The 26,581-nt window shown below is 56.2% G+C and overlaps 8 protein-coding genes across 8 annotated transcripts; 4 read left to right on the forward strand and 4 right to left on the reverse strand.

Moving 5' to 3' along the window:
- Positions 1-234: 234 nt before the first annotated feature.
- On the forward strand, positions 235-1,383 carry B0T15DRAFT_428110 (uncharacterized protein; the record flags this gene model as incomplete). Its single annotated transcript, XM_062865681.1, has 1 exon — positions 235-1,383. The coding sequence occupies exon 1, from the start codon at positions 304-306 to the stop codon at positions 1,381-1,383; it is 1,080 nt and encodes a 359-aa protein (XP_062723522.1). The 5' UTR covers positions 235-303.
- Positions 1,384-1,411: 28 nt separating this feature from the next.
- B0T15DRAFT_409724 (major facilitator superfamily domain-containing protein) lies at positions 1,412-4,060 on the reverse strand. The gene is made up of 4 exons (XM_062865359.1): positions 3,486-4,060; positions 3,275-3,408; positions 1,855-3,202; positions 1,412-1,798 (listed from the first exon to the last, which is right to left on the reverse strand). Exons 1-4 carry the CDS (start codon positions 3,660-3,662, stop codon positions 1,757-1,759), a joined length of 1,701 nt encoding a protein of 566 aa, XP_062723523.1. The 5' UTR covers positions 3,663-4,060; the 3' UTR covers positions 1,412-1,756.
- A 175-nt stretch (positions 4,061-4,235) lies between these two features.
- B0T15DRAFT_522447 (AhpD-like protein) lies at positions 4,236-5,256 on the reverse strand. Its single transcript, XM_062868630.1, has one exon. The coding sequence runs from the start codon at positions 5,010-5,012 to the stop codon at positions 4,401-4,403; it is 612 nt and encodes a 203-aa protein (XP_062723524.1). The 5' UTR covers positions 5,013-5,256; the 3' UTR covers positions 4,236-4,400.
- Positions 5,257-5,818: 562 nt separating this feature from the next.
- On the forward strand, positions 5,819-7,956 carry B0T15DRAFT_84217 (cytochrome P450). The gene is made up of 4 exons (XM_062871376.1): positions 5,819-6,337; positions 6,394-6,756; positions 6,866-7,516; positions 7,601-7,956. The coding sequence occupies exons 1-4, from the start codon at positions 6,002-6,004 to the stop codon at positions 7,781-7,783; spliced, it is 1,533 nt and encodes a 510-aa protein (XP_062723525.1). The 5' UTR covers positions 5,819-6,001; the 3' UTR covers positions 7,784-7,956.
- Positions 7,957-8,128: 172 nt separating this feature from the next.
- B0T15DRAFT_508282 (uncharacterized protein) lies at positions 8,129-10,962 on the reverse strand (the record flags this gene model as incomplete). Its single annotated transcript, XM_062867709.1, has 8 exons — positions 8,129-9,177; positions 9,256-9,589; positions 9,759-10,003; positions 10,370-10,432; positions 10,533-10,557; positions 10,674-10,729; position 10,845; positions 10,918-10,962. The coding sequence occupies 8 exons, from the start codon at positions 10,960-10,962 to the stop codon at positions 8,129-8,131; spliced, it is 1,818 nt and encodes a 605-aa protein (XP_062723526.1).
- Positions 10,963-12,746: 1,784 nt separating this feature from the next.
- Positions 12,747-14,765, reverse strand: B0T15DRAFT_565235 (uncharacterized protein; the record flags this gene model as incomplete). Its single annotated transcript, XM_062870664.1, has 5 exons — positions 12,747-13,164; positions 13,338-13,839; positions 13,870-14,376; positions 14,456-14,673; positions 14,742-14,765. The coding sequence occupies 5 exons, from the start codon at positions 14,763-14,765 to the stop codon at positions 13,030-13,032; spliced, it is 1,386 nt and encodes a 461-aa protein (XP_062723527.1). The 3' UTR covers positions 12,747-13,029.
- Positions 14,766-15,889: 1,124 nt separating this feature from the next.
- Positions 15,890-17,491, forward strand: B0T15DRAFT_522453 (uncharacterized protein). The gene has a single exon (XM_062868631.1). The coding sequence runs from the start codon at positions 16,205-16,207 to the stop codon at positions 17,003-17,005; it is 801 nt and encodes a 266-aa protein (XP_062723528.1). The 5' UTR covers positions 15,890-16,204; the 3' UTR covers positions 17,006-17,491.
- Positions 17,492-19,923: 2,432 nt separating this feature from the next.
- B0T15DRAFT_522460 (uncharacterized protein) lies at positions 19,924-24,552 on the forward strand. Its single transcript, XM_062868632.1, has 9 exons — positions 19,924-20,897; positions 20,952-20,991; positions 21,057-21,468; positions 21,547-21,722; positions 21,781-21,926; positions 22,003-22,591; positions 22,651-23,109; positions 23,186-23,722; positions 23,829-24,552. The coding sequence occupies exons 1-9, from the start codon at positions 20,002-20,004 to the stop codon at positions 24,171-24,173; spliced, it is 3,600 nt and encodes a 1,199-aa protein (XP_062723529.1). The 5' UTR covers positions 19,924-20,001; the 3' UTR covers positions 24,174-24,552.
- Positions 24,553-26,581: the final 2,029 nt, after the last annotated feature.

Consider the following 26,581-nt stretch of genomic DNA (forward strand, 5'->3'; position numbering starts at 1 on the left):
TGGTCCCGTGGTCCCATAGGAAAAGCACCGGATCCAGATCTGGTGTGTATGCCAACGGTCCGGTGTCCCCTTTTCGTACTCATGCAGCACCCACCCGCCGCAAAGGCACATGGAAGTCGACAGAAACATGGGAACGTTGAACCCGCATTCCCCACCCTACCCCGGCTTAGCGGTATATATCAGAGTGATGGCCCGGGCACATGGTTCCATCCTTATGAATCACCCTCCGTACCTGTCAGTAATCATACCTTATTAGTGCCCCATTCACTAGTAGTTACCTTGACCGACCGTTCTTCCCGCGCAATGGCGCAGTCTCTTGTGTCCGTCTCTGGCCAGCCCGGCACCAGCGGCTACCACGTCATCAGCCATCCCATCCCCGACTCCCTCGAGGATGGCCAGGTCCTGGTCCGCTTTCTCGCCGCGCCCGTCAACCGCGTCGACCTGATGGTCCTAGCAGGCCAATACCCGATCAAACCCAAATACACGGCGCCCTTGGCAGACCAGCACTACCCCATCCCCGGCTTTGACGGCTGCGCTGTAGTCGAATCCTCCACCTCGCCGCTCTTCACGCCAGGCGACCTCGTCCTCCCTCGCGACCTGGGCCTCGGCACGTGGCGCACCCACGCCGTACTCTCCGCCACGGCCGTGCTCAAGCTGCCGGAGGGCAGAGTCGACCCGATCGACGCCGCACTGATCCGCTCGGGCGCCCTGATCGCCCGCCTGCTGCTCGACGAGGCCGTGTCCCCTCCGCCGCGCGCGGGCGACTATGTCATCGCCTCGGCCGGTACGAGCTGTGTCGCGCAGTTCCTGGTGCAGCTCGCCCAGGCCCGGGGGGTGCGCGTCATCCTTGTCGTGCGGGACCGCCCCGACGAAGAGCTCGCGGTTGTGAGGGAAAGGTTGTGCGCTCTTGGGGCCGATAGGGTGGTTAGTGAGTCGGAGCTCGAGAGGGAACTCGCCTCGAAGACAAGGGTCCTCCTGCCACAGGAGCCTATCGTGCTCGCGCTGGACAGCGTCTTTGGCACAGTCGGGCAGCTCCTGGCGGCCGCGCTTGCGCCGAAGGGCAAGTTTGTGCTTGTGGGCCTGCTTGCGGGTGCTAAGGCCAGCATGTCGCTGACGACGGAGCACCTCTTTACGCGCCAGCTGAGCTTCCTGCCGTTTCGTGGCTCCGAGGTCCTCAAGCGGATGGGCGATCAGCGCGCTCAGGAGATAATCGATGAGATTACGGGCATGTTTGTGGAGGGAACACTGAAACGGCCTGGCATGAAGGTTGTTGACTGGGGCAAGGCGGGCAAGGGGGAGGTGGAGGAGGCATTGGAGAGTGCGGTCCATGCGGCTGAGGGAGACGAGGTTGGGCATGTAAAGACGGTGTGGAAGCTCACTTGAGGAGTGTAGAGAGTCTCAGCAGTAGTTGGTAGAATCTCGTGTATTGAGAGCAGTCTAAAATCCAACCTCCTTTGCTTGAATGATGCTTGAATGATGCTTGGCCCTGAGCCAAGACACTCCCAACAGCAGTAGCTGAATCCCTGTGGTATTGCCAGTCCAAAATCCGATTCCTTTCCTTACATGATGATTACCTGTGGTCACATCACTAACTTTTCCATTACCCGCACGGGTCGAATTGACGATAAAGAAGAGACATGTTGATATTCGTCAGGGCGATTCTGGGAAACACCCCAGCCCACCTTCAGAGCTATGCATCCTTTCTGATACGGTGTGAATACTTGTTACTTGTACGACGCCGCCGACTGCGGGAGCCTCAGGCCGCAATGGCCACGGTGTCCTTGAACATTTTCCGGCGCTGCAACACCCCGAGTTAGTCATGTTCCGTGAAATCCTGGCGGCAGGGGAACTCACCGTAAAGCAGACGGAAAGCACCAGGCTGAAAGCGGCACCGACATAGACGGGGATGAACACCTTCTGGAGCGCTTGGACGATGGCATCGGTGGCAGCGGTACGCAGCTCGGGCGAGAGGGAGCGCAGGTAGGCGCCGCTGGTTCCCGAGATGGCCAGCTGCAGCTGCTCGCGCGACAGGTCGGGCAGGACCCGGGCCAGGTTGGCGATGGCGTCGTTGATAAAGACAGCGCCGGCGATGGCCAGGCCGAGCGCGATGCCGCACAGCTGGCCCAGCATCATGAAGCTGATGGCATAGGCCATGTCGGCCGCCGGGGTGACGGCCTGAATAACAGCGTAGCCGGCCTGGATGAAGCAGCCCGTGCCGATGCCAACCAGCACTTCAAAGCCGTAGATCTGGCCCTCGGGCGTTTGTGCTGTGATGCGGGACAGCAAGACGCCACCGATCAAAGTGAGGACGCTTCCGAAAATGTACCACGGCTGGAAGTAGCTGAAGCGCGACATGAGGTGGCCGTTGGCGAGGATGGCGGCGCTCAGCACGAAGATGAGCGGCAGCAGCCGAACGGCAGCCGTGATGGCGCTGTCGCCCCGGGTGAACTGGAAGTAGAGCGGCACGTAGTAGATGGGCACGAATCCAGCCGTGTTGACGGCAGCGGCACAGCAGAACAGGAGCACCGCGTTCCAGTTGCGCATGAACTGCACGGGGAAGAGCCGGCCCGTCAGGCTCGTGAAAATCGTGTAGGTCTGCTGGATGCCGAAGGCGATAAACAGGACGAAAGAGACGACGAACAGCGCGATGATCTGCCCGCTGTTCCACGCATACAACGCCCCGCCGAGATTCGTGGCCATGACCAGACACATGATAGCCGCCGCGCTCAGCAGCGTGCCGACCCAGTCGAACTCACGCACCAGCGCCAGCGCCTTGGACTCCGGGCGCGGCTTGAAGGACGGGATCCAAAGCAGGTACACAGGGGCGAAGAGTCCGGCAACGCAGAGGTTGATGTAGAAGGCCCACCGCCACGTGGCCGACGATTCGACAAAGGCACCGCCGACCACGGGACCCAAAACCGTGCCGATGCCCCAGACCAGGCCGACGAAACTCAGGTAGCCTGGCCGCTCACGGTCCGACGTGTTGACGGAAAGAAGCGTCATGACGCCGAGGTACATGCCGTTGCCGCCCATTCCCGCAAGCACGCGGCCGACGATGAGGGCATCCATGTTGGGCGCTGCGCCGCACAGCGCCGAGCCGACGTTGAAGAGGATCGACGACAGGATGTACAGCCATTTGGCATCGAACAGACCATACAGCCGCCCGAAGGGAAGCACCACGCCTGCTCCGCCGAGAAGGAATCTGGAGCCGAGATCAGAAAATATACTAACCGAGTACACGATGCGGAAAATAAAATAAAAGCCCAGCACCTACCCTACGGACAGCCATGGCAGCTTCAACACATTGCCAAAGGCATTGACGGCGGCCGGCGTGATGTCGGCGACGACAGTGTTGTCGAGGGAATAGAGGAAGATGCTAGACAGGATAGCAACGACCACTAGAACCCACTACAATGAGTCAATCAAAGTCAGCACTGGCATTACCCTTACCATACCGGCCTACCCCCTGGGTACGTGATCCTTACCAAGATGCCGTGGATCTTCCTCGGAGATGCGTTCGGGTCGGGCGCAGCCGCCGACTCATGTTCCTTGTCGGCGGGAAGGTTGGCTTCGAGGCTGGACTCATTGCGGCCGTTTTCCGCGGGGAATTCGACGGCAGGGTCCGCCGGCTTCTCAGTGAGGGATGTTGCTCCGGATGACATGGCGTGGGCGGTCGGCCCCCGGGGTCACGTTATCGTATGGCGTCCAAGTCAACGCCCTATGACAGGATGGATCGATCTTTGAAGATCCGATGATAGCAGACGAAGTGGAATTAGTCGGGGAGAGCCTTAGATGCTTGGCCTTGGAGCTTGGTGCCGGATTGGAGACTTGCGAAGAGTGCAACCAGGCGATGGGCAAGATGAAGAAAAGGATTTGGATGAGACGGAAGTTTGCCGCAGGAACAAGCAGATGCCGCCGGCAGTGGCTTTGCAAATCAGGGGTCGGATTACGAATCGGGATTAGGGCTGCTGCTGCTTAGTAACGGAGAGTGGGAGGACATCTCGAGCAAAGAAAGACCTGGGAGAAGCTGTCTTGCGGCCCTGAACGCCAAACAGTCGGTCGATTTGTGTTGGTCCCAAATAGGAAATCATGCGGATGTAACCAAATTGGGAAATCTCAATTCTGTCTTTGTAATGCGCTTCCGTAAGGCTGGTGGGTCGTTGCCCCACTATTCCGTCCTCCCCTGCGATCTGACCCCACTGCCTTCTCGGGTACTGCTGCCTTTCACTCCACCACTCTTCACAACATCAATGGATCAACACCATTGCGTTTGCGATAGGCAATCTCAATTGTGTCTTGGTAATGCGCTTCTTTCTGAGCGACACCAAAGCATACAAACACAAAGTCTTGTCACAAAAAGAGATTTGCAGAAGTACATGCTTCTACCTTGACGCGAACGCTCACTTCCCCGTCACGACCTTCTTCAGGTGCTCCTCCAATCCCGGAATCTCGCCATCCATGTCGATACGCAAGCCCTTGGTGATGCGCGCGATGAGCACGTAGACGCCCAGCACAATATACACCTCGACCAGCTCCTCGACCGTCAGCAGCTTCTTGGCCTGCTGCACCGTCTCCTCAGTGTTGTTGTACGTGGCGAGCTGCTCGTCGACGAGCTGCAGGATGGCGCGGTCGCGCTCGGTGAAGATGGTCTCCCTGGCCAGCGCCTCGGCTCCCCCGCGAGCGGTGCGCTTGAGGGCCGCGAACTTCTCCTCGGCCATGCCGTTGATGCGGGCCACGGGCGCGTTGACGTCCCACTCGTACTCGGCGTCGAGAACGGCCGATATGCGCAGCACGACGAGCTGCCAGTCGAGCAGCGGCAGGATGCGCCGGTTGCCGTCGAAGAAGTTGGCGTAGACGCCCATCAGCCGCGGGAAGGACCCGTGCGAGTGGCCCAGCAGGTAGAAGATGTTGCGCCGGTACGGCAGATGGGTGATGGCCGCTGCCACCTCGGCCGGGGCGGTTTCCAGGTCGACATATGGGACCAGGCAGTTCTGCGTCTTGGACGAGGACATGGCGTTGGAGCAGGTTGTAGCTCGCGACAAAGCAATTAGATTCTGCGCCTCCCGACTTCTAGCTTGATCACTACGGCTTGCCTTCAAAGTTCAGACATGTCCTGTCCTACCGGCTCCTAGGCGCTTTTGTATGTATGTTACATGGCCGGCCTAGCGGCATTTCACCGAGCCTGGAGGTAGCAGTCCACCATGCTGCCACAACTGCGCCGCAAGAGGCTCCATGAAGAATCACCCTCACGACCCTTTCTACACAGTAGGGCGGATGAGTTGCCTGGAAAGGTCAACTTCTTAGGATCTCGCTGCCAAGCGATCCCTCTAGAGAGGTTCTAGCAGAAACTGTCAAAATCCACAAGTGGGGCTCCCGAGCGAATTTCCCGATTTGGATCGACGAATCTGTAAGGACCCCACTCCCTGTTTCCACTTCGGTTCAACCCGAGCAAATCTCCTGATCCGGCAATTTGTGACAGACAACCCGATTTGGACGAAGCGTCGTCAGCAGGATTGTTTTGGTGAGCACCACCTCCTTCCCTTTTCTCTCGATGACGGTGCATCTCAATGTCAGCAGGGGTCGGCGATCGGGTAGGACAGATCGCACCTTGGGCCGAACCCTAACTCAGCCCTAAGTTGTAGCTTGAGCTTACCGTACCCTGTCCCTGTCGAGCAGCGGCCCTTGCTGCATATAGCTGCCGAGGCGGAACCAGAGATGGTGTGGAGGGGGTACTCAGGAGTACAAGTAGTAGAATCTACTGAATTCGGGTTAGCCGTTCCTGGCCGGGCCGGCCTGGTCCTAACTTGACCGAGCTGAGCAATGTCGACGCCACAGTGGAAGAAAGTCGCTTGCCGCAGTTGTACAGCATCAGAACGAGGATGGCCATGTGGCATGATGTGGGAGGGTTCGATCGATATATCAAGGATGAGGCTGGCTGTGGTGACAGTCGCATGTGAAATACTTGAAGCCTATGTTTTGTTGCTGAGGTGACACAAACAAAATGGACAAGGCTACCATCATCGGCGACAAGCGTGTCCTCGACCTGGCCTGGAGCTGGGTGAAGCTCCACCCCTGGACGGCCATCCTAGCCCTGCTGGTCACTCAGCTCGTCTTGACCAGAAACCGCCGCGGCCTACGAGACGTCCCCGGTCCCTTTCTGGCCAGCTTCTCCAACTTGTGGAAGCTGCGGGCAGTATGGAAGCAGAACATGCATCGGGAAAACGTGCGCGTGCACGAGGACTACGGCCCCATCGTGCGCATCGGGCCCAACCACGTCTCGGTCGCGGATCCTGAGAGCATGCAGACAATATACAGCGTCAAGAACGTCTATCCAAAGGTAAGCAACAACCCCGGCATTGTGATCCCGACAGGGTTTGCTCACCATCGAATTAGAGTGCATTTTACCCGCTGGCCGAGGCCGTCTACAGGGGCAAGTTCCTGCCCACGCTCTTCACCACGCAGAGCAATGAGTACCACGCCAGGCTCAGGCGTGGCTCTGCGCGAGCCTTCTCCATGGACGTCGTGGTCGGTCTCGAGGAGTACTGCAACAAGTGCATCTCGGTGCTGCTGCAGCGTCTGCGCGACGTGTCGGACGGCGGCAAGAAGCCCATCGACCCCGTCGCCTGGATGCAGTACTTTGCCTTTGACGTGCTCGGCGAGATCAACTTCTCCAAGGACCTCGGCTTCCTCGAGGCCGGCAGCGACAAGGACGGTGTCATTGGTGCCATTGGCGGAATCCTGGTCTACGTCTCTCTGGTGAGCGGACAAACCCGTCCTATTACCTAGTACCTACTTTTACCCCTAAACCAATTACCGTACCTACTAGTACCGTACTAACGATACACACACACTCTCTCTGCACCAGATTGGCCAAATCCCCTACCTGCACAAGTTCCTCCTGGGTAACCCGCTGCTGGCCAAGCTGCCCGGCATCGAAAAGTCCAACCAAGTGCTGCAGTTCTCGCTGCGGCAGATCGAGGAACGGCTGCGCAACCCGGTGCAGCGCAAGGACATCCTGAGCCAGCTGCTTGACACGCACCGCAACGACCCGGCGGCGCTGACCATGGACGAGATCATCGCCATCACGACGACGAATGTCATCGCGGGTTCCGACACGACGGCCGTGTCGCTGGCGTCGGTGCTGTACCACCTGGGCAAGTACCCGGAAGCGCGGCGCAAGCTGGAGGAGGAGATCGAGCGGGCCGAGCGCGAGGGGCTCGCGTCCAACCCGATCACGTACGCCGAGGCGGTCAAGCTGCCGTACCTGTCGGCCGTCATCCACGAGGCCATGCGCATCCACCCAGCCACCGGCTTCATCCTGGAGCGGCTGGTGCCCGAGGGCGGCGTGACGCTGCACGGCGTGCACCTGCCCGAGGGCACCGTCGTGGGCGTCAACGCGTGGGTGCTGCACCGCAACAAGGACGTGTTTGGCGAGGATGTGCACTCGTTCCGGCCCGAGCGGTGGATTGAAGGGGACGAGGCTAGGATCAAGGAGATGAAGCGGTGTCTATTCTCGGTGAGTTGACTACTACCATAGTACAATAATATCTTAACCTTAAATGTTGCCGTCACTAACACGAGTAAAACAAAAAACAAACAGTTTGGCTACGGCCCCCGCAGCTGTGTCGGCAAGAACATCTCCATCCTCGAGATGTGGAAGGTTGTGTTTGAGCTGTACCGCAACTTTGACATCACTCTGGCCAGCGACAAGGAGTGGACCATCAACGGATCGTGGTTCACTCCGCAGAGAGGCATCGAGGCGATTTTCAAGCCTAGGACTTGAATGGCCGTCCCACGAAGCCAACTCCGGAAGCAGACCGGTAGGTAGCTTTAGGGAAGATCCTGGCTCAACTTAGTGCAGGACCGTGGAAACGGAGAACTCTTTGTAGTTCAAAACTTAGTTGAAGTTCGATGTACACGCTTGAAGACAAGATGCAGTCGACCAAATCGCTTTCCTTAAAACTTCATCCCTCCCTCCCGCTTAAACTCCACATGCTTTTGCTTTTTTTTTAGCTGGGTACAGCTGGAGGTAGCATGGAATACATCGTCATATACGTAGTTTAGCGTAGTACCAGAAAGAATAATATTTGTATGTACTGTAGATGTAATTAGAACCCGTGTTCTTTGTCTACCGGATAAGGTCCGACAGCGCTTGAAAGACAAGACGCAGGGCGCCGTCGATGTCGGCCGAGGCCTTGGACAGGCGCGCCATCATCGACTTGACCTTGGACTGGCGGGCCTGGCTGGCGGCGACCTGGCTGGTGCGCTCGAGCCGTAGGAGCAGCTTCTGGAAATTCCGGATTTGCAGCCGTATCAGCACGCGGATCACGTGGACCTGCTCCTCGTCCGAATACTGATTCCGGAAGTCGTCGGAGAACATCATGGGGTTGCAGGCGGCCGTGTTGGCTGCGCGGCCCGACGTGCCGCAGAAGAGCTGGGCTGCGGCGGGCGGCCCGGAGCCAACCGCCGCGGCGGATGGTGGCTGCGCTGCTGCTGAGTGGAGCGAAGGGAGGGACGGGGCGGAGAGCGAGTCGGGCGAGTTGGATGCCGCCGACGGGGCGGTGCTGGAGTCGCTGAGCTGGGCGGACAGCATGGCGCTCGCGCGCTTGATGCGCAGGTGGATACACTCGAACATCTCGGTCAGCCGGTCGCAGAGGATCAGGCGCACCGTGTGGATGCTGGCCAGGTCGAGGCACCGGTGGCAGTCGAGCGGCTTGCAGCACTGGAAGACGAGCCACTTCATCAGCTGCAGCACCTGGTCCAGCGACATGGTCGTGATGTGGAACTCGTCGTCGTCGAGCTGCTGCACCACGCGGACGAGGTCGCTCAGGCACGCACATTGCGGGGACCCGTTCGGCGTTAGGTTCGGCGGGTGCGGCACTCCGGCGAGCGCCCAGGACTGAGTCGGAGACAAGGGAGCGCTCACATTGCTGGTATCGAGCACGAGCATGCTCGGTAGGTCTTGGGCGCTTGTGAGACTCGGCTCGGGCATCCCGGTCGTGCGGGGCGGCGCCTGTGGGACGGGAAACTTGGTTTGTGCTGGAGCACCGCCGGAGGATAAGTAGGAGCCCAGGGGGTCGTACGCATCTGGGGTTGGTGACTTGTGTAGCGGATTGGTGTCGCCGTTTCGGTCAAGGCCGTCCATATCCACCATGTCTAGGCCGTCGGCGACGTCCACTACCGCGGCAGTTGTAGTCGTCAGCCATGCTGCCGAGGCCTGGTCCAGGGAATCCAACCGTGTGAACTGAAACTCACAGTCGAACAGGTCGCCATCGTCCAGCGCTTCCAGCCCGACTGGTGCTGGAGCTTCCACTGCTGCGATGGCGCGCTGCTGCTGCGGCGGCGGCTTGGATGACGCGGTTGACACGCCATCGCTCGATGTGCTAGTGGAGACCGTAGAGTCGCGCGACGGATCGCTCGGCTGCGACGACGCGTCGCTTAGCTTCTGCCATGCGAGCCGCGATGATGAGGAATTGCTGGGTTGCGACGAGTGCGCCGACCGGCTGTCCCGGCCGTTGCTCGCCGGCACGCATTCGATCATTCTGGCCCGGCACCGGTCACAGTTGCGGGGGCTACCGGTGCACCGGAGCTACACGGGACGAGAGAACGGTCAGCCAAGAGTGCTAAGTAGTACTGGTACTGCCTTCGGGTAGGGCGCGATACGGCTGGAAGCATGTTGGAGAACGTTGGAGCTTGTTGCTTGTTGCTTGTTGCTTGTTGGATGCGGTGTTGGGTCCCGATGGACAGTTAAACGTTACCTTTTTCGTCTGGCAGGCTACACATGCCGGCCGTCGGGTACTACCAGTTGCGCGACCGCGATCGCTGGCCCCGCCGCGGGCAGCGTTTCGTCGCACAACTTGCTCCATGCCACCGGCCTCATTTTGGCCGCTCGTCCGCAGCGTGATGAACATGGCCAGATCAGATGGGCTTTCTTCGTCCGGACCGCTGGACACACTAAGCCCAGGAAACAGGAGCCGCAGGAACCACCGTCTCGGCCGCCGCGCTAAGACTGTGTGGCCTCGCTGGGGGTTTTAACTGATCAGTATTGACAGCCTTGGAGTGCGTGGGGGCAAGCGAAAACCAGGTAAGCCGGAGGAATGCAGGCGCTCGGCCCCTCCGTGCGCTTCATCGCCGCGCTGTCGCAGAAACCCAGAACTGGAGCTAATTCGCCGAGAAAAAATTACTGCGTACTGGTACGGATAGTGTGTACGAGACGTTGCAGCGCGCTGCAGCGGGGCGCTCTTCCGCGATGTTGCGATCTCGCCACCAGCGACCGACCTCATTGGAAGCAGGGAAAATCGTAGCACCTGCAGGTGAGGGCCAACTTTAAATCCGTCTCACCGAAGGATCACATCAGCCAACCACTGACGGGAGTTCCCGACCACGTTTGCGGCGCAGGTGCGGGGTAAAACCGGCTCAAGAGTCAAAGACACTGGACGCATCGTAAAATATGTACCGAAACGTCGATAGAACATGATGGAAGGGGAAGAAAGAACATTGTGGAAAGAAAAACGCCACGTATCCGCAGGAACCGTCTTTCTGCGACTCGGAGTCTAGCTGCAGACACCGGTCCCATACACATTACGTTGTATTATATTGTACAATACCTCGTCTGTACACTAGATAAGCCACATCGTCATACCCAGGACTCGCTCACGTTAAGCTCCGCTCACTGGCTGCAGTGTCACTGCACACAGCAGATTCAACTGCTTCCGACTCGCGAAGGTGACTGCAGGGGAATGTGTAGTAGAGACTAGTGCCAAGTCAGCGTCTTTTTATGTCTGTGTATATGTATGTACAACACATAACCATCCCTACCATATCCTGCTTACCTAGGTACTTACACTAGCCACAGTTTACATGTAGGATATGTGCCAACAATGCCAAGTTCGATCGACACCCTCCACCGATGTAAACCCTTGTCAAAACAAGCCCGCTCGCTAGTGTCCATCGCCGGTCCATGGCGCAAATAAGCTTAGGTTTGACGATGCAACTCTGACTCCCTCGGTCCCTCCCAGACCCCGCCCTGTGTGGGTTCGAGCTTGTAGCAGTCTTCTGCATTCATCAGCGCGGTATCCCTCGTAACTACCACTAAGTTATATAGCTACCCTGCTTGGAATGCTAGAGCTCGAGATCATGAATGTACGTAACAAACCGCTCGCGGCGGTTACCACTAGTCAGTTATGTGGCAATGTGCTGCGGCCTGCTCTGCCTCTCAGCTGTCTGTCAGCTGACTTTATGCAAGTTGATCCTTTCGCTTTCGCTCCGAACAAAGATCCCGCAGCATAGCGTTGCAGTCGTAACACACCCGTCACACCGCTTAGTAAGGTAGGAGGCGAGGCGACGAACCACTAGAGGATATACGAGCGGCGCCTCTGTAGTCGAGGCCGTATATCAATAAGCCAGTTTGCAATAACTTCATGCACCGCCCTTTGCGTCATAGATACCTGACTCCATGCTTTGTGCTATCTCATCAGTGAGCTTGCCTGTACTGCGCTAGGCGTACCTACGAGTAGCAATGTGTCTCTGTGGTACCTGTTCTGTCCTTGATGCTAACTTCCAATCATTGTTTTTATGGCTCCCTCAGGAAGCCCTGGCAGCTGCACTGTCAGCATGATGATACGTTGATCAGTGGTTAGGTACCCATCCCGTTCCCGTCAGAACCCGGTGCATGTCGCCACACCTTGAACCTCCCGGTACATTTCTCCAAAGACACATACTTCACCCTGATCTTGCATGTGGAAGTTTCTCTCTGGTTCCAGATGAGGTGTCACAACACTAGCCAAGCAACCATACAGTACAACGGTGACCTCTGCGGCGAGAACAGTCGAAGAAGTTTAATATGTCACCGTGGACAGTTGAAGGGCGACTGTAGCCACAGCGACTTAGACCTCGTTCCTGCCCTGTCTGTTTCCCGCTCGCGTATTGTTCGCATGGTCCATTACTATGGGCAATGAGACGATCAGCTGTTTGCCCCAGGGGTCGCGGCCCCGGCAGTTGTGACCGCCAGAGCCCTCAATGCAGGACCTGTCCAGCGCCGTAAATGTACTTGTACAATACATGGTTTGCCTCGTGTTTGCCGTCGCCCTTGCACCTTGCCAGATGGAAGCGACGTCAAGCCTGCGCTCTACCCCGGTCGTTTCCGCGCCACGGCCGTCCGCCTAGGCCTAGATTGCCGGCAGTATCCGTGCCGTACCGCCAAACGGAAGAGTTAAGTACAGTACTAGTAGTAGTACTTTACTGAGACAGAGAAACGTGAGTTTCCGCGTCTAAGTCGTCACAGACCTCTCCGCCGCCTGCCCGACTTCGGCATGGAACGCATGCTACAACCGAAATCCCTGTCGACGCCGTACACCTGCATCCCGTTCAACCACATCACAAATCCTGTGCGGTAGCCCATGGCGTGATATGATGGCGGCCTTCCTGGATGGCAACTTTATGACGCATCAAACTGCGGGGTTTGTTGATGGCTACCGCCAGGTCGTTAATGCAGAAGGGGAGGAAGATGGGTTTCTAGCCATGTAAAAGTGAGCCTAGGGAGTCTTACTTGCCGATATTCTACATTTTGGGCTAAGAGTAGCCGTGGCTAGAAGACGTCGTTATCTTGGATCGTTGCTGCCAACAGTTTTGAACTTTCGTTTACTTCACTTTTGCCCCTTTTTGGTGCCCCCCTTTGGTGCCCCCTTTTCACCGTCTTGGCATCGAGTATCAATCTGCCCGAACGAACGACTACCTTACTTTACCTCCTTCTTCATGAAAAATTATTTTGCCTTCTGCCTAAGCTTGCAACCTGTGCAAGGTATTTCTTGCGCCTCTTCCAGCAGCAATTGTTAAGGTATGCTAGTTAGGGCATCTGTGCCTGTAGCTAGTAGGATCTAGCCGGCCACCTTTCGGTTGAGCCGTTCCGAGTCCTTTACACATACGCCGATAACGACAAAATGCATCGATTCTCTACTAGTAACCCACATTTCCGCATTTGCTCTATCCTGGGTCCCGCAAACAAAAGTTACCTAGCATTATTTCCTTGCTCTAGGGGGGGCGGGCATCTTCCACATGCTGCCAGAGGCTTTTTGCCGGCTCCTGCGTCCCGTTTGCGTGCAGACTGTCGTACCTGTCGCCCATAACGCGACGCTCGACACTTCGTTTAAGTGCTCTCTTTTCAGCCTTCAGCCAATCCCGTCCCTCCTCTGACCTGCAGTCCTTGTACTCGGCCGTCATTGCCAGGAGTAGGGGAGATCGGCGTAGAATCTAGCAAGCGCGTTGGGTCCCTCTGTCAAGAGCGTCATTGATTGCGACAGGCCCAGATATGCTCTATGGATCCTGTCTCCTTCGGCAACCGTGATGGTGTCGGTATAGGGTTCCTCCGGCCTCATGATGCCAACCTCGGACCCAACCAGTCGCAGAGTAAGTCCGGGTCCATTGATCATATCCCGGAGCCAGCCGACCGTTTCCAGCCAGTCTTGCATTGCCGGGTGATCCGGTTGCGGCCAGGTCGGAGGAAGGTATGGGGGAAAGAGTAGCTCAAGGAAGCGGAGGTGGGCAATGCAGCGGGCGGGGATCACGTCCCGCAAGAAGTGAGAGGCGGCGAGGCGCCCATATGGGTAGTGGTTCGTGAGGATTTCAGTGTTTTTGTCCTCGATCCGGTCACGTAAGTCCCAAGACGGGAATACGTTCAAATCGAAGACGATGAAATGGTTAGACGAGAAGACGAGCTGAGCATCTTGACATAAGGTGTGGCACACGAGAAACAGATCTGGTCCCGGCGGGACCCAGCATGTGCACGTAGACGAAAAGGCGGCGTGGCGGCGACGGCAAAAGCAGCCGATAGACAACCCGGCCCTGAGGCGAGCGTGAGTAGATTGGCGGTACCAACACTCCAAGAAGTGGCAGGACCGCATGTCGTCCAAACAGTATCCGAGAGCTCCGATGTCCGCCCACGCATATTTGTAGTGCTGCCGGCTCCACCAGACTTCCTTGCTTGGAGTGACAAGGTCGGTGAACTCGAGGATGCGGAGCCGGAGCTCACGCGGGAGGGTTATCAACACGGCCCTTTTCGAGGTCGGCTTTCGATACGGACGTGCGATACCACAGTCCTGCAACGCGGCATCCTCGGCTAATCGGAGGAGCCGAGGATCCCGCGTCTTGCAGAGTCGAATATGGCAGCTCCTCAGCGGCGGCAAAAGGCGAAGCGGTTCAAGTACCGAGTTGGCTAGGTCGACGGCCCCTTTGTACTGAGGATCAATGTCGCAAACCAGGCTGAGCTCCAATCGTCCCGGGCCGATGTAAGAGGACAGATGGTGGACAGCCGCGCGCCAGCCGCATAGCAAGGCTTGCGCTGCCATTAAGGGGTCGTCGTCATCCCATTCGGGAGCCGGACTAAGCAGTGGGCGCTGGTGGCGATTATGATGGGCCTGGCAGCAGGTACAATTGCGAGTCCAATGCACCCCTATCGTACGTGGTGGGGGTTCGCAGATGACAGGAGGCCTGGTTGAGCACAAGCTTGAAAGCAGTAAGGGACGACAGCGCCGGTGTAGTTAGGGCATGCAGGGAATCGAGGGATCCGGGTATTGTGTAGTGAAGCACGAATCGGTTGGCCGAGTACAGTAGGGCAGCCGCCTCGGCGTAGATGTCCCGGTAAGAAAGCAGGATGCCATGGAATATGTTTGGATGTGGCTGCCACCAAGTCCAGCTATCCCAAGCGCTCCGGTCCTGGCCATGCAGGTCGAACGTGTATGGGGAACCATTCCACGACGCCAGGCCAACATGGCGGTAAATTTGATGTCGAATGACCACGGGAAGGCGCAGAAGCGGCGACCAGGGCTTTTTGTGGGGATTATAAGGCATCGCCAGTAGATTTGGCCCTGGTGTGAATCGTGTTTGAGTCACGCACGAAGTATCAGACAGCGACAGGTTGGTTGACTGTTGCGCGCGGGTCGCTGCTGGTTGGCCGACGCGCTTCAACTTACGCTGTTAGCTGCAGGTGCTGTTTTGAGGATGCGGCACAAAAATGGCAAAAAATAGGAGAATGAACACCTACAGGAGCAATTGACGAGCGACGAATGAATGAGTACAAGCAGCAGCAAAATCAGTAAATTGAGCGCAAGAATACGTCGTTGTTGAGGAGTCGTGTTGACGAGCTGGGCTGTGTTCAAGACTTCAAGTGTTGTATTCAAGTTTGCGCGGAATGGTTTTTTCAGGACCGCAAGTCTTCAAGTTCCTCTTCTACCAGCTTCGGAAAGAACTACCCGAAATTATGTGACTCTGACTGCCGTCAGCCCCTGAAACTCTGAATATACCCTCGCCTCGTAGGCTCATACTCACAGCAGCCACATGTCTGCGATTCATCATGCTGTCGGTCGCGAATGCACCCGACGTCTAACCAACACCGCCAGTACCACACGCCCGCAGGCTGCACACCTGTTGTTGGTCCGATGCAGTGGCTCAAACTGGCAAGTTTCGTTATTCTCACAATCCCATCAGGACGGGGCGGTTGTTGGCGACCGGCCGCTGCACGGCTCGTGCAACTGAGAGCCGTTACACAGATGCGTGATCGAGACAGACTGGCGGTTGCCGCCCCCAAGTAGGCCAATGACGACGGGACGTAGCTGTCCTGGCCTCGCCCCCGGCTGCCCCTCTCACGCCTTGTTGCATGTTTCTCGAAGTCTCAGTCGGACGGCCCGACATTACACAGGTCTGGGACTCTAGAGCCGTATCTCTGAAACCGGACACGATGATGAGGACCATCGCCGGTGCATCATCACTGCGGCGCGTGCGTTGCAGCATGCGAATGCCTGTCCTAAGTTTCATACCAACAACGTACCTACCTACCCAGGGTTATATATATATACGACTGTCTCTCTACAAGATGCCTGCTCCCTCCGTTCCCTCACCTCACAAACAGATTCCTCTGCTTCACCCAACACAAGACACTGCTACCTTGTCTCTCGCCGGTCGAGAGCACTTCTCCTCGTTCCTTTGCTACAATACTCTCTACTAGTTACTAGTATCTTACCCGTTCCTTACTCTCTTCGCTCTGGTCGGATAGCCTTGGCCTGCATCTCTTAAAATGCCACGCCACACTCAGGATCCTCCCCCGGTTGCCAAAGGATTCATGAATCGACACGATGAAAAGAACCACTCGACGTAGATCCGTCGAACTTCATCTAACTCCAGGCCGACATGGAAGAAGCTATACAACCTCGGTATGAAGTGTTACGATTGGCTCATGCAAGTTCCTCACGTGAAGGCATATTGCCGGACGTCCGAGGGGAATTGTTTGGTCGCCGTCGGATGCTACGAAATGGGTGGCGACGGTCACAGCAGCTGGTTTATCTTCTGCGGCACTATCCCTAGAGGAGACCTCCGTGCCTATGTGGAGGACCACGGCGGACATGCCGCGAAACATTGGTACCACGCCGCAACCAGGGACACCAGTGGCCAACCTGTTGCCAAACTCAAACTTCACGCCGAAGACACTGTTCTAGCACTCATGAACGAAGTTATGAGGACACTAACCGTGAAAGGAGATGCTGAAGGGATCCGGCTGCTTGTTGTTGGATCCTTGTATCACGGTCGGCCAGGGCTAGTCTATCTCTGCAACGGTGGGACGAAAACTCCTTCTTGCAGTATTGTGGCGGAGCGACTCGGAGTTAAAGTCATTAAATCTGGCCAAACAGTTGAGTTCTTTGACTCTCAGGACCGCCTCCCTAGATACGGAAGGGGTGGCAGAGGCGGTCGCGGCGGCAACGGACAGGAGAGCGGCAACGGCAACGGACAGGGCAGTGTCAGTGGATCAGCCGGCACTGGCGGCGGACATACGGACCGGGGGCCACACGGAGGCTCTAATGCTGTCTGCTCTTCCAATTCTGGTGGCGCGTCATACACCTACCGTGTCTCGCGCTCGGATCATGGCGGCAACTACACCCAGACCACTGCTGATGATATCGCTGTTGGCATGTCTGGACTCAGCATAGGCGCTGACAGCACGCCGAGGAGCGCACGATAGCAAGACAAGCCATCTGGTGGGGCGTGGCTCAAGCGGTCGAAAAACGATTCTCGGATGACAACTCGGCGCTGATAAGTGTGGTGGGTGGATGCTGAGGTTACGGTTTGTCATGTGGCGGGAAGACCACAGCTATATTCTGGTACTACGTGAAATGTGAATGGGGCTGACTGGGACACCCTTTGATTGTTAACGTTGAGGAGGCTTTGGGGAACGGCGCACGGGACGAAGACTTTTGAATTTCGAGCTGGAATATCCCTCTATACCTTGCGGATGCAGCTGGCTCTCATTTGAACTGGTTCTCTGGAGAATTTCTGAAGCGTATATCAGCAAGTGAAAGGGGTACTAACTACGTGGACAACGCACCTTGGGTTGAGTGGATCATCTTGTGACTCCAATCCTACTATCCCATTATCCAAATCCATTAACGGATATACTTCTGCCGTGAGTTTCGTCTTCTGACTACCTTTTCTCTATAAATGTTTTTCCAGGTCATTCGCTTCCTCGTCTGCTGGTATATCCTCGATCTCCTAACGTACGGTGAGCTTACCCAATCTGGGTGAACGGTTAGAACGTAAAAACCAACTTTCTCATGAGTGACCACTTCTTCTTCTTCTTCTTCTAACTCATTAATAAACCAGGCGCGTCGCCATTCGCTCGCCGCAACGGTTGGCGACCCGAGACTTGACAGCTTCAGATATCAGTGTTCCGCTTTCTGCCTGACTGACGACCAGTTATCACCTATGCTTGCGCCAGCACAGCATCTCTTTATATTCGTTTCCACACTTTCGGGGATCCAACTGCAGCAAACTGGTGCGAGGGGTCCCAGGATCGAATCTAGCGAGCAGTGCAGAATATCAATACACCATAGAAGGTTTGGAAGATCTGATATGTGAATAACCCTTACCCTGATCGAACACTTGCAATTAACGTACATGATAAGCGAGCGACGCAGATAAGCGAGCGACGCACTTTCAGTGCGACGCGCCTCCTCTAAACTTTTCCACCAAATACCACCGCAACAAGCCATGCGTAGCCCCTCAAAAGAAGCCAGGCTTCTTTTAGCCCTCGAAGCTATCAAACAGAGCGAGAATCTCAGTATCCGGGCGGTAGCCAAGCTATACAACGTTCCAGAAGCAACGATTCGCCACCGGCGCAAGGGACGTACTACAAGACGCGATGTTCTAGCCAACTCGCGTAAGCTCACGGATCTAGAAGAGAAGTCAATAGTTCAGTATATAACTGAGCTATCTACACGCGCATTCCCACCTAGATTAAGTGGTATAGAAGATATGGCCAACCACCTACTACGCAAACGCGACGCGCCCCCTGTCGGCAAACGCTGGGCTCACAACTTTGTCAAACGCCAGCCAGAGCTCCGTACGCGGTATACACGCAAGTACGACTACCAGAGGGCTAAATACGAGGATCTACAGGTTATCAGCGAGTGGTTTGCACTTGTGTGGAATACTAGGGCTAAATATAGGATTGTCGATGACGATGTCTACAACTTTGATAAGACTAGGTTTATAATGGGTATTATCTTCGCAGGTATAGTAGTTACAACCTCGGATGGGCGTGGCAAGGCAAAACTAGCTCAGCCTAGTAATCGGGAGTGGGCGACTGTGATCCAGGGAGTCAACGCCCTTAGCTGGGTTATCCCTCCGTTCATCATCCTAGCCGTACAGTACCACCAGAGTAACTGGTACCGGGAGTGCAACCTACCACTTACCTGGCGCATTGCAACCACCGATAATGGCTGGACTACCAATGCAGTAGGTCTGGATTGGATCAAGCACTTCGATTACCATACGGCACCTCGAACAAAAGGCACATACCGGTTGTTGATCCTCGACGGCCACAAGAGCCACCACTCAACCGAATTCGAGCTCTACTGCAAGGAGAACAACATCGTCACACTCTGCATGCCTCCACACTCTTCCCATAGGCTCCAGCCTCTCGATGTTGGCTGCTTTGGGCCACTTAAGCAGGCATACGGTCGCCAGATCGAGGGCTTAATGCGTATGCATATCAACCACATCAGCAAGCTTGAGTTCCTCTATACCTTCCGAGAAGCCTTCTTTGCTTCTATAACAGAGAAGAACGTACAGGGTGGCTTTGCAGGGACTGGCCTTGTGCCATACGACCCAGAGCGGGTGCTTTCTAAGCTAGATATAAAGCTTCGTACGCCAACACCCCCAACCTCACGGCCCAGCACTACGCAACCCTGGGTCTTCCAGACACCACATAACCCACGAGAAGCCGACGCACAGTCAACGCTCATCAAGACTCGCATTGCGAACCATCAAAATAGCTCCCCAACTTCAATGTTGGATGCTATAGACCAGCTTGCCAAGGGTACGATGGCTATAATGCACCAGGTGGCCCTCCTTCGGTCAGAGGTCTCTTCGCTTCGCAAGGCCAATGAGGCACTAAGCAAGCGCCGGCGTGCCAAGAAAACACGTGTGCAGCTTGGAGGTTCACTTACTGTGCAAGATGCAAAGGATCTACTAGATCAGAACGCCGTAGGTGGGGAGGCAGTGCAGGAAACGCAGCCGGATGGTAGCGGTTCAGGGGGGGCTCGTACGAAGGTTCGATGCTGTGGGGTATGCGGCAGGCCTGGCCATAATGCTCGCACTTGCCAGGAGGCTGTAGAATCATCTGATTCATCTATTTCTGATGTAATTGTAGTTGGTTGCTAGCGTTGTTGTATTATAATTGAGGATAGTTGCTGTAGGGTGGTAGAAAGTGCGTCGCTCGCTTATCTGCGTCGCTCGCTTATCATGTACGTTACCAATACTACTACTATCCGTATCTCGGATCTTATCTGATTTTTCCTTATCCCCGCCACTAGGCAACCGCGCCATGTCTTTTTCCGAGTTGTGGGGCGAAAGTCCGAGTCAGGTAAATAAAAGGGCTTGGTAAATAAAGCCCGAACTTCAACTGTACCTATTTTGTGCGCGGTCATCCAGCAAGCTTCCGGAGAAATACAGCAGGATATGGATGACGATCCATTCCGCCGTCGTATGCAGCGGCGGGGTACGACACCTGGGAGAATATACATGGATGAACCGGTGCCGCCGCCGCCGCGTCAGCCGACGAGCTTCTTGAGGCAGGAACCTACCCAGAACGCACCCTCATTGCCGGAGTCTCACGGCCCACACTATGTTGGTGGTGGCCCGCCGCATGCAGCCCCGACATACTACCGACCGGCTCCCGTTCACGACCAGGCATATTACTACCACCAGCCGCATGCAACACAGTTTGTTGACCCGCGGCCGCGGGTAGAGTCGCTAGACGTGTATGAGCGACCGCTGTCACCCATAGACCGAAGGAGACAACCTTTGCGTGCACCATCGGTCCAGTCTAGAGGATTCATAAGACCCCGATCCCAGTCTCCAACCGGCCCTAGCAGGGAAAAGGCACCGTCGGGATCGCCGTCTAGCAGGCATAGACAGAGACGGTACACGGAAAACTACCACTCTGACGGTGAAGGAGATGGCGAAGATGGCGATGATAGCACCAACGAGCACATCAGGAGGGTGCCCCGAATTGCCCGGGAATCGCAGCAGATGCCCGAGTACCTGGAGGAGGCCGACGAATTTGGCAACCCACTCTCCCCCACCGTCTACTCGTTCACGCCCTCGCGCATCTCGCACACCGCGTCTACCCAGCTCAGCTCAGACGCTGACGACGAACCGCTCGAGGAAGCCGGCGGTGATGCTGCGGCGGGCGGCACTGGCGGGCGAAAGGAGCCGGACCACCGTGGACTTCGACTGTCCCATGTGTTCCAGTCGCAGTACAACGGCGACTACACACTCGGAGGCTCACACGGCGTCAAGCTCGCCGCGGTTTCGAGCAGCAGTATGAGGTATCAGCCTCTGTTCCGGTGGCTGTAAGTATTCTTTTCGCTCAATTCTCTTTCATCCGACGCTGAGATGTATCTCAGACATTGTACACGAACTTTGATGGATTTCGATGACTTTTCGGTAAGCCACATAATCTTCAGAGAATACTAAGCTTATGCTTGGCAGGCCACTGACCGCACCCAAAGAGAGAAGCGGCACGCGTCCCGGACCTGACTCCGGTGGAGCAGAAAGGCATTCGTGACCTGCTCGTCCGTGTCCAGCGCAAGTTCGTGAAAACGGTCCAGACGGCCTCTGGGAGAAGCGTCCGTCACATGGAGCCTGCATGCATTCAGCAGATCCTGCCCCCGGACAGCGCTTCCAGCAGTCGCCGCACCGTGACTTGGATCTGTCTCCCATACTTCACGCTCGAGAAGTACTCGGGTCTGCAGGGAGCCCCTGAGAACTCGTCAGCTTTTCCCATCGAAACGCTGCTGCAGGCCAAGTTCTCGAGAGCGAGCAAGGAACGGGACATGCGGCAGGCCGTCTGCCAGAGCAAAGACATACCAGCCGGACTATGCTTCCACGTCGCGCAGATCTGGTGTCTTATCGTCGGAAACTGTAAGTACTATTAACGTCGCTACATGCCCCCACCACACGTTTGCGGTCCCGGAAGCTGAATGTCACGATCACTCCCAGCGCTCCTATTCACCTACAGCCGTATGACAGAGGAAACACTCCGCGCACACTCGGTCGAGATCTCAGTTCCTTCGTTTGCAATGAGCCCCGATTCGAGACCACTGGCTGTCATCGCCGTGTCGTACAAGCAAGCTGTGCTGTGGTCAATACCTCTCGAGGAATGCCAGACCTGGCTCGTAAGCCTAACTGTATGACCTTTGCGAGGGTTTCTCAGGTCCGCTGACCGCTGTGTAGGACTTTCAAGCACGGTTTTGGGAGTTTTGGCCACAGCGCCTTCAGTTCTTCCACCGAAAGCGGCCGGTGACGGGTGGCAACTGGCCGCGGATTTGGAATCTTGCAAAGCACACTAACACCAAGATCGTGCTGGAGATGCGGATTGGGTTCGTGCCACCCTCCGTTGCTACCTCATTACCACAGTGACCGGTACAACGGCATGCAGCTAACTTGTAAATCCAGGCCTCATCCCACACCACCACCAGCCGGAGTTCTGATTCCCACTGGTGTCGGACAAGCCACAGGGAAGGTCGCAAAGCCCGGGTCGCAACCACAATCGCAGTCGCAGTCGCACCCCGAAGGTTCACCGCGCCAGAGTCGTATGGCGTCGGAGAAGCTCCCTCCCTCGACCCCGAACTGGAAGAGCAGGAGCATGCCGGAGAGCCCCGACTCAGTGACGCTACCGGCAGTGTCCATCTTTTCCTGCTTGCCGGGCGTTACCCACCCTGACTACGCCCACATCGACGAAGAGGCACTTGATGATCACTTGCGCGAAGTGGAGGATTACTTACTGTGCCGAACCCCTTTCAGCGACCGCCGCACATACGCCGCCTGCCCCGAGGCCACCCGCGGTGCGATCTACTCGGATCTTGAGCAGGGAGGCATCGAACTTTCAAAGCTTGATGATGTCCCGAGCAAAGAACAGTGGCGTTACGAGACGCAGCTGGACATCTTCAACGCGGCCGACATAGTATTCAAGTTCTTCTTTCCACCCGATGTGGAGATGCCGACGATCCGAAAGTTCTGGGGGGCATTGGATATCATCATCACCGTGAGTTGATCAACCTCTCGCGTGAGGTCTCTTCCCAAAGTCTAACCTTGTCCGTCCAGAATGGCGTACGCAAGACTCCCTCCGAGCGTGAGCCTCCGCGACGGACCGGCAAGCCCTTGCTCTCTAACGGCACACTGAGAACCACGCGACTCAGGCTTCGCAGGCTGTGCGCCCAGCTCCTAGCATTCAACGACATCTTCTCAGACTGCGGAAGACTGGAGCAGTCCAGGATCGCTGTGCCCAACGAGCTTGTCGAGGGCTGGATCCACCTGCTCATGGCCCTAGTGTACCTGCCCATACACGAGGCCAAGAGTGACAGGCTCTTTGACGATGCCAACGGCCTCATCCATAACGGCATGGCGGCCGTGATTCGCTCTTTATCGGACAAGTCATTGCTGGACAGTTCGGTCGTCCTGCCGCAGGAGCTCCTATCTCTGATCAGCCTGAAGCTCCTGCGGGATTCGACTATGGGCATGCCAGACATCATCGAGTGTTATTCTGGTTGTCTTGACGAGTTGGTAAGTCATCGCTATCGCGTGGGTGCAGAACTTGGCCGTGCGTAATAAGCTGACCTTGCCAACCTTCATTCTGTAGGAGGCTGACATCGCATCCCGGCCGTCAGACCGATCCCGCGAGCATCGCATCAGCCTGCTCAACGAAGAGATATCGGTTGTGAAGCGTGTGATCAGCGTTCAAGCCTCTGTCTTCGAGTCTCTGTTCAGCTTCGCGCAGGAGACGGAGACGGGGGCAGTGAACGCGGCACCGCGCATGCATTCGGGTAATCGAGCCAGGGATGTGCCGGGACCGGTACGGATAGTGGACCGAGTAAACTTCCGGGGAAGACACCGTGCCGGCCATCGATATCACGCGGCTGAGTACAAGCCTTACTACCCCAGGGCTAGAGCTGGCGCGGTGAGGTCTCGATCGTACCCCGACGAAGACCCAGAGGTTCATTACTACTACGAAACCCCAACCTTCGGCCTGACAGACTCCGCCACGCACTTCCAGCTCGACCCGACGGATCCCGGCGGTTATCGCATCCTGCTTCTGACTGAATGCATTGACTTCCTGTCGGGGCGCGAGAGGGACTTCTCCGACTTCCGGGACTGGGCGCTCTCCCTCGAACAAGTGGTACGTTTTCCCCTGTTTTTCTTTCCCCTCTATTGCACCTCCTGGCCCGGGGCTGACTGACACTGACACTGGCTGACTGGCTGACTGACCCTCTCCACACACACAGAACCGCAATAAGATCGACACCACCAAGGACCGGCACGACAATGCCATCTACGCCTTCACCATCGTCACCATCATCTTCCTGCCGCTCAGTGCCGTCGCAAGCATCTTTGGTATTAACACGCGCGACGTGCGCGACATGGAGCTGGACCAGTGGGCGTACTGGGCTACTGCCGTTCCCGTCACCGTCCTCGTCATCTTCCTTGGGCTGCTCTGGACGGGGGAGCTTGGCAACATCTTGGGATGGGCCCAGTCGTTTGGACAGCGCCGGGGGGTTTATAAGTCTCTTCCGTCTGGCGGATCGTACAGGAGGTTGGACGGGATGGAGGAGGACTGGAAAAGGGAATGAGAGGGTCCTTTTCTGACCGGTGACTCCATACTACTACTTGGCCTAATTAATGTCAATATATCCGGAAGTAGATTTCAGGAAAGCCTGGCGGGCCGTGGTATAGTGGTACTGACTCGAAACGTCGAAGATACTGGAACCTAATGCAGGGAATCTGGAGGGCTCTCGGTCGAGTTCCGGTCGGGTCGTTCACTTTAGCCGACCTGCTTGAGGAGTGCCAGGGGTCAGTCTGCTGGTTTGGCCAACCAGCGACAGTGTACGCAAGCCGGTGCGCGGCACGTCTGCCGTCCGTGTACGACGCGAGACATTGATCCTCAAATGATAGACCAAGAAGCTGAAAGTTCGACCTAATCGGGGTTTGGTTCCACGGTATTTGACAAAGGCAATGGAAAATGGACCATGCGGGAGTGAAACTTGGTGAAGTTGGTTACCGAGATACCAAATCCGGGGTGGATTTCATTTCGACTGTAGTCGAAACCAGCCGCTACAAGTAATCGACCTATAGTAGTCTGAACTTTGGCTGGCAATCGCGGAAGCCACATCCTCCAGAGGTGCCAATGTGGAAGGTGCCGCCAAGCTAGGTACCTGCCTAGGCAAAGTCGGGTCCCATACATAGACTTCGCGTAGTAGTTGTCAGGAAGGTACAGCCGATGTATCTCTCCATCGCCGTCGCCAAGACGCGGACCTTGGTCTCGCAACCTGGGAACATGGTGGCCAGATCGGGACCCTCACGTGGGTGACGTGGGCAAAGCGAAGCCACAATCTGGGCGACATTTTCGTCTACGGCTCGGCGGCGAGACGGGGGACGGTTTGCGTTACCGAGGTATTCCGTTGCGCCGGTTACGAAGATGCAGAAAGTCACACCAGTAAGCTATTCCGGTGTGCTGGTTTGCTGCGCGGTCACGGAAAACAGCGTTCTGGCGTTCATTGCTGTCTTATTTATCTCTTTGCCATTCTTTACTGGCATGGCTCATGGCTGCGAGAGAGGTTCCTTGTCACAGGCAGTGCCCGCAATAACCCCAAGCAACGCAAACGCGGCCTTCGGGTAGGCTGCCAGGAATCAGGATCTCAAGTCTCAGCATTTGGGACCGGCATTCTTGTTTGAGCTTGGTCGTTCCTTGCGCCAATTGTTGCGGCATCTTTCTTTTGCCATCTGTAAATGTTATGGCCGGGCTAATCTTACTCGAGTCGTTCAATTAGAGTTTGCCAAGTCGGGCGCCATCGGATGAAGAATCAGGGGATCACCTCTTGATGTCTTGGCATCTCACCAAGGTCCGGCCCGCCAGCGTTAAATCTATATCCTTAGGTTATTTCAAGTACTCCATACGTTACTAGTACTAGATAGTAGAGCACAGGTGGATCACATCGTGTTGTCGCTAAAGCCTGTTCGTATAGAATCTTACAGCGCGGAATCCGTCCACCCTATTCAACTTGTGTCGCCCGAAGGCATTCTGCTTTCGACCTTGCAGTCCGGATAGGCCAGTCTCCAGAGTCGAAGACCTCCCAGACGTCCAGACACCCATGCGTGTCACAGAGTGTCAGTGTAATGCCAAGACAGGGCATCGCTAATATGCCCTTACAGCGCAAAACACAGTAGTGTTACACTGCAGGAGATGACGGTTAGGTAGTTACCGTATTTAGCTAATATATGGTGTGGTGGACTTGGTTAGTGCCTGAGGTCAACGTGATTTCCACAATCCGTTGTGGCCTCTGAACCTAGAATTGCTCAAGCATGCTACTACTAAGTAGGTACTAGCGTGGCCGCGGAAGCATTGTGCTGGGAACTTGTGCCCTGCACATCACAGAGAAAATTTGCAGCACGGCGGGGTTACCCGACTGGTCGTGGTCTTCGCCTATCCAGTCCGTCCAGCAGTCGGTGGTTCGGCCGCTTACTACCTAGTACATAAGATGGTGGGAGCTGACGGGAGGACGGAGGGATTTGGATCCGATCGGCAGCTCGGCTCAGCTATGTGGTGGCGGGCGGTAATAGGCGGGTGCGGGGAAAGAAGAATGGAAGAGGGGAAGAAGAAGGGAGCGGCCGGGTTCATTAGCGTATTAATTCGTTATTGTGAGTTTTAACCTATCTCACGGTGAGCAGGACACCTCAGTTCTATTATTCCCATTTAATGCCCGCTAGTATTATCGCATCGGCTTGCCTATGGCGATATAGGCTCCAAATATACCTGAACCGGTCTGAGACGGAAGAGTGGGGTAAGCAATGTAAGGACGGTAAGGTACGGTATCGAACATGCGCAGCGCTCTTAATAACACGGCCGCGGGTTGGGTTGGTTGCTCATATCTCGGGATGCCTTGAACTTTGTAGGTTGCATTGTTGGGGTGACGTCGGCTCGCGAGACCCGAGCGACATGATCAAATTCCCTATGTCCACGCACTGGTTACCGTTTTGGGAC

This window comes from Chaetomium strumarium, assembly GCF_033439665.1.
Source record: "Chaetomium strumarium strain CBS 333.67 chromosome Unknown B0T15scaffold_2, whole genome shotgun sequence".
NCBI lineage: Eukaryota > Fungi > Ascomycota > Sordariomycetes > Sordariales > Chaetomiaceae > Chaetomium > Chaetomium strumarium.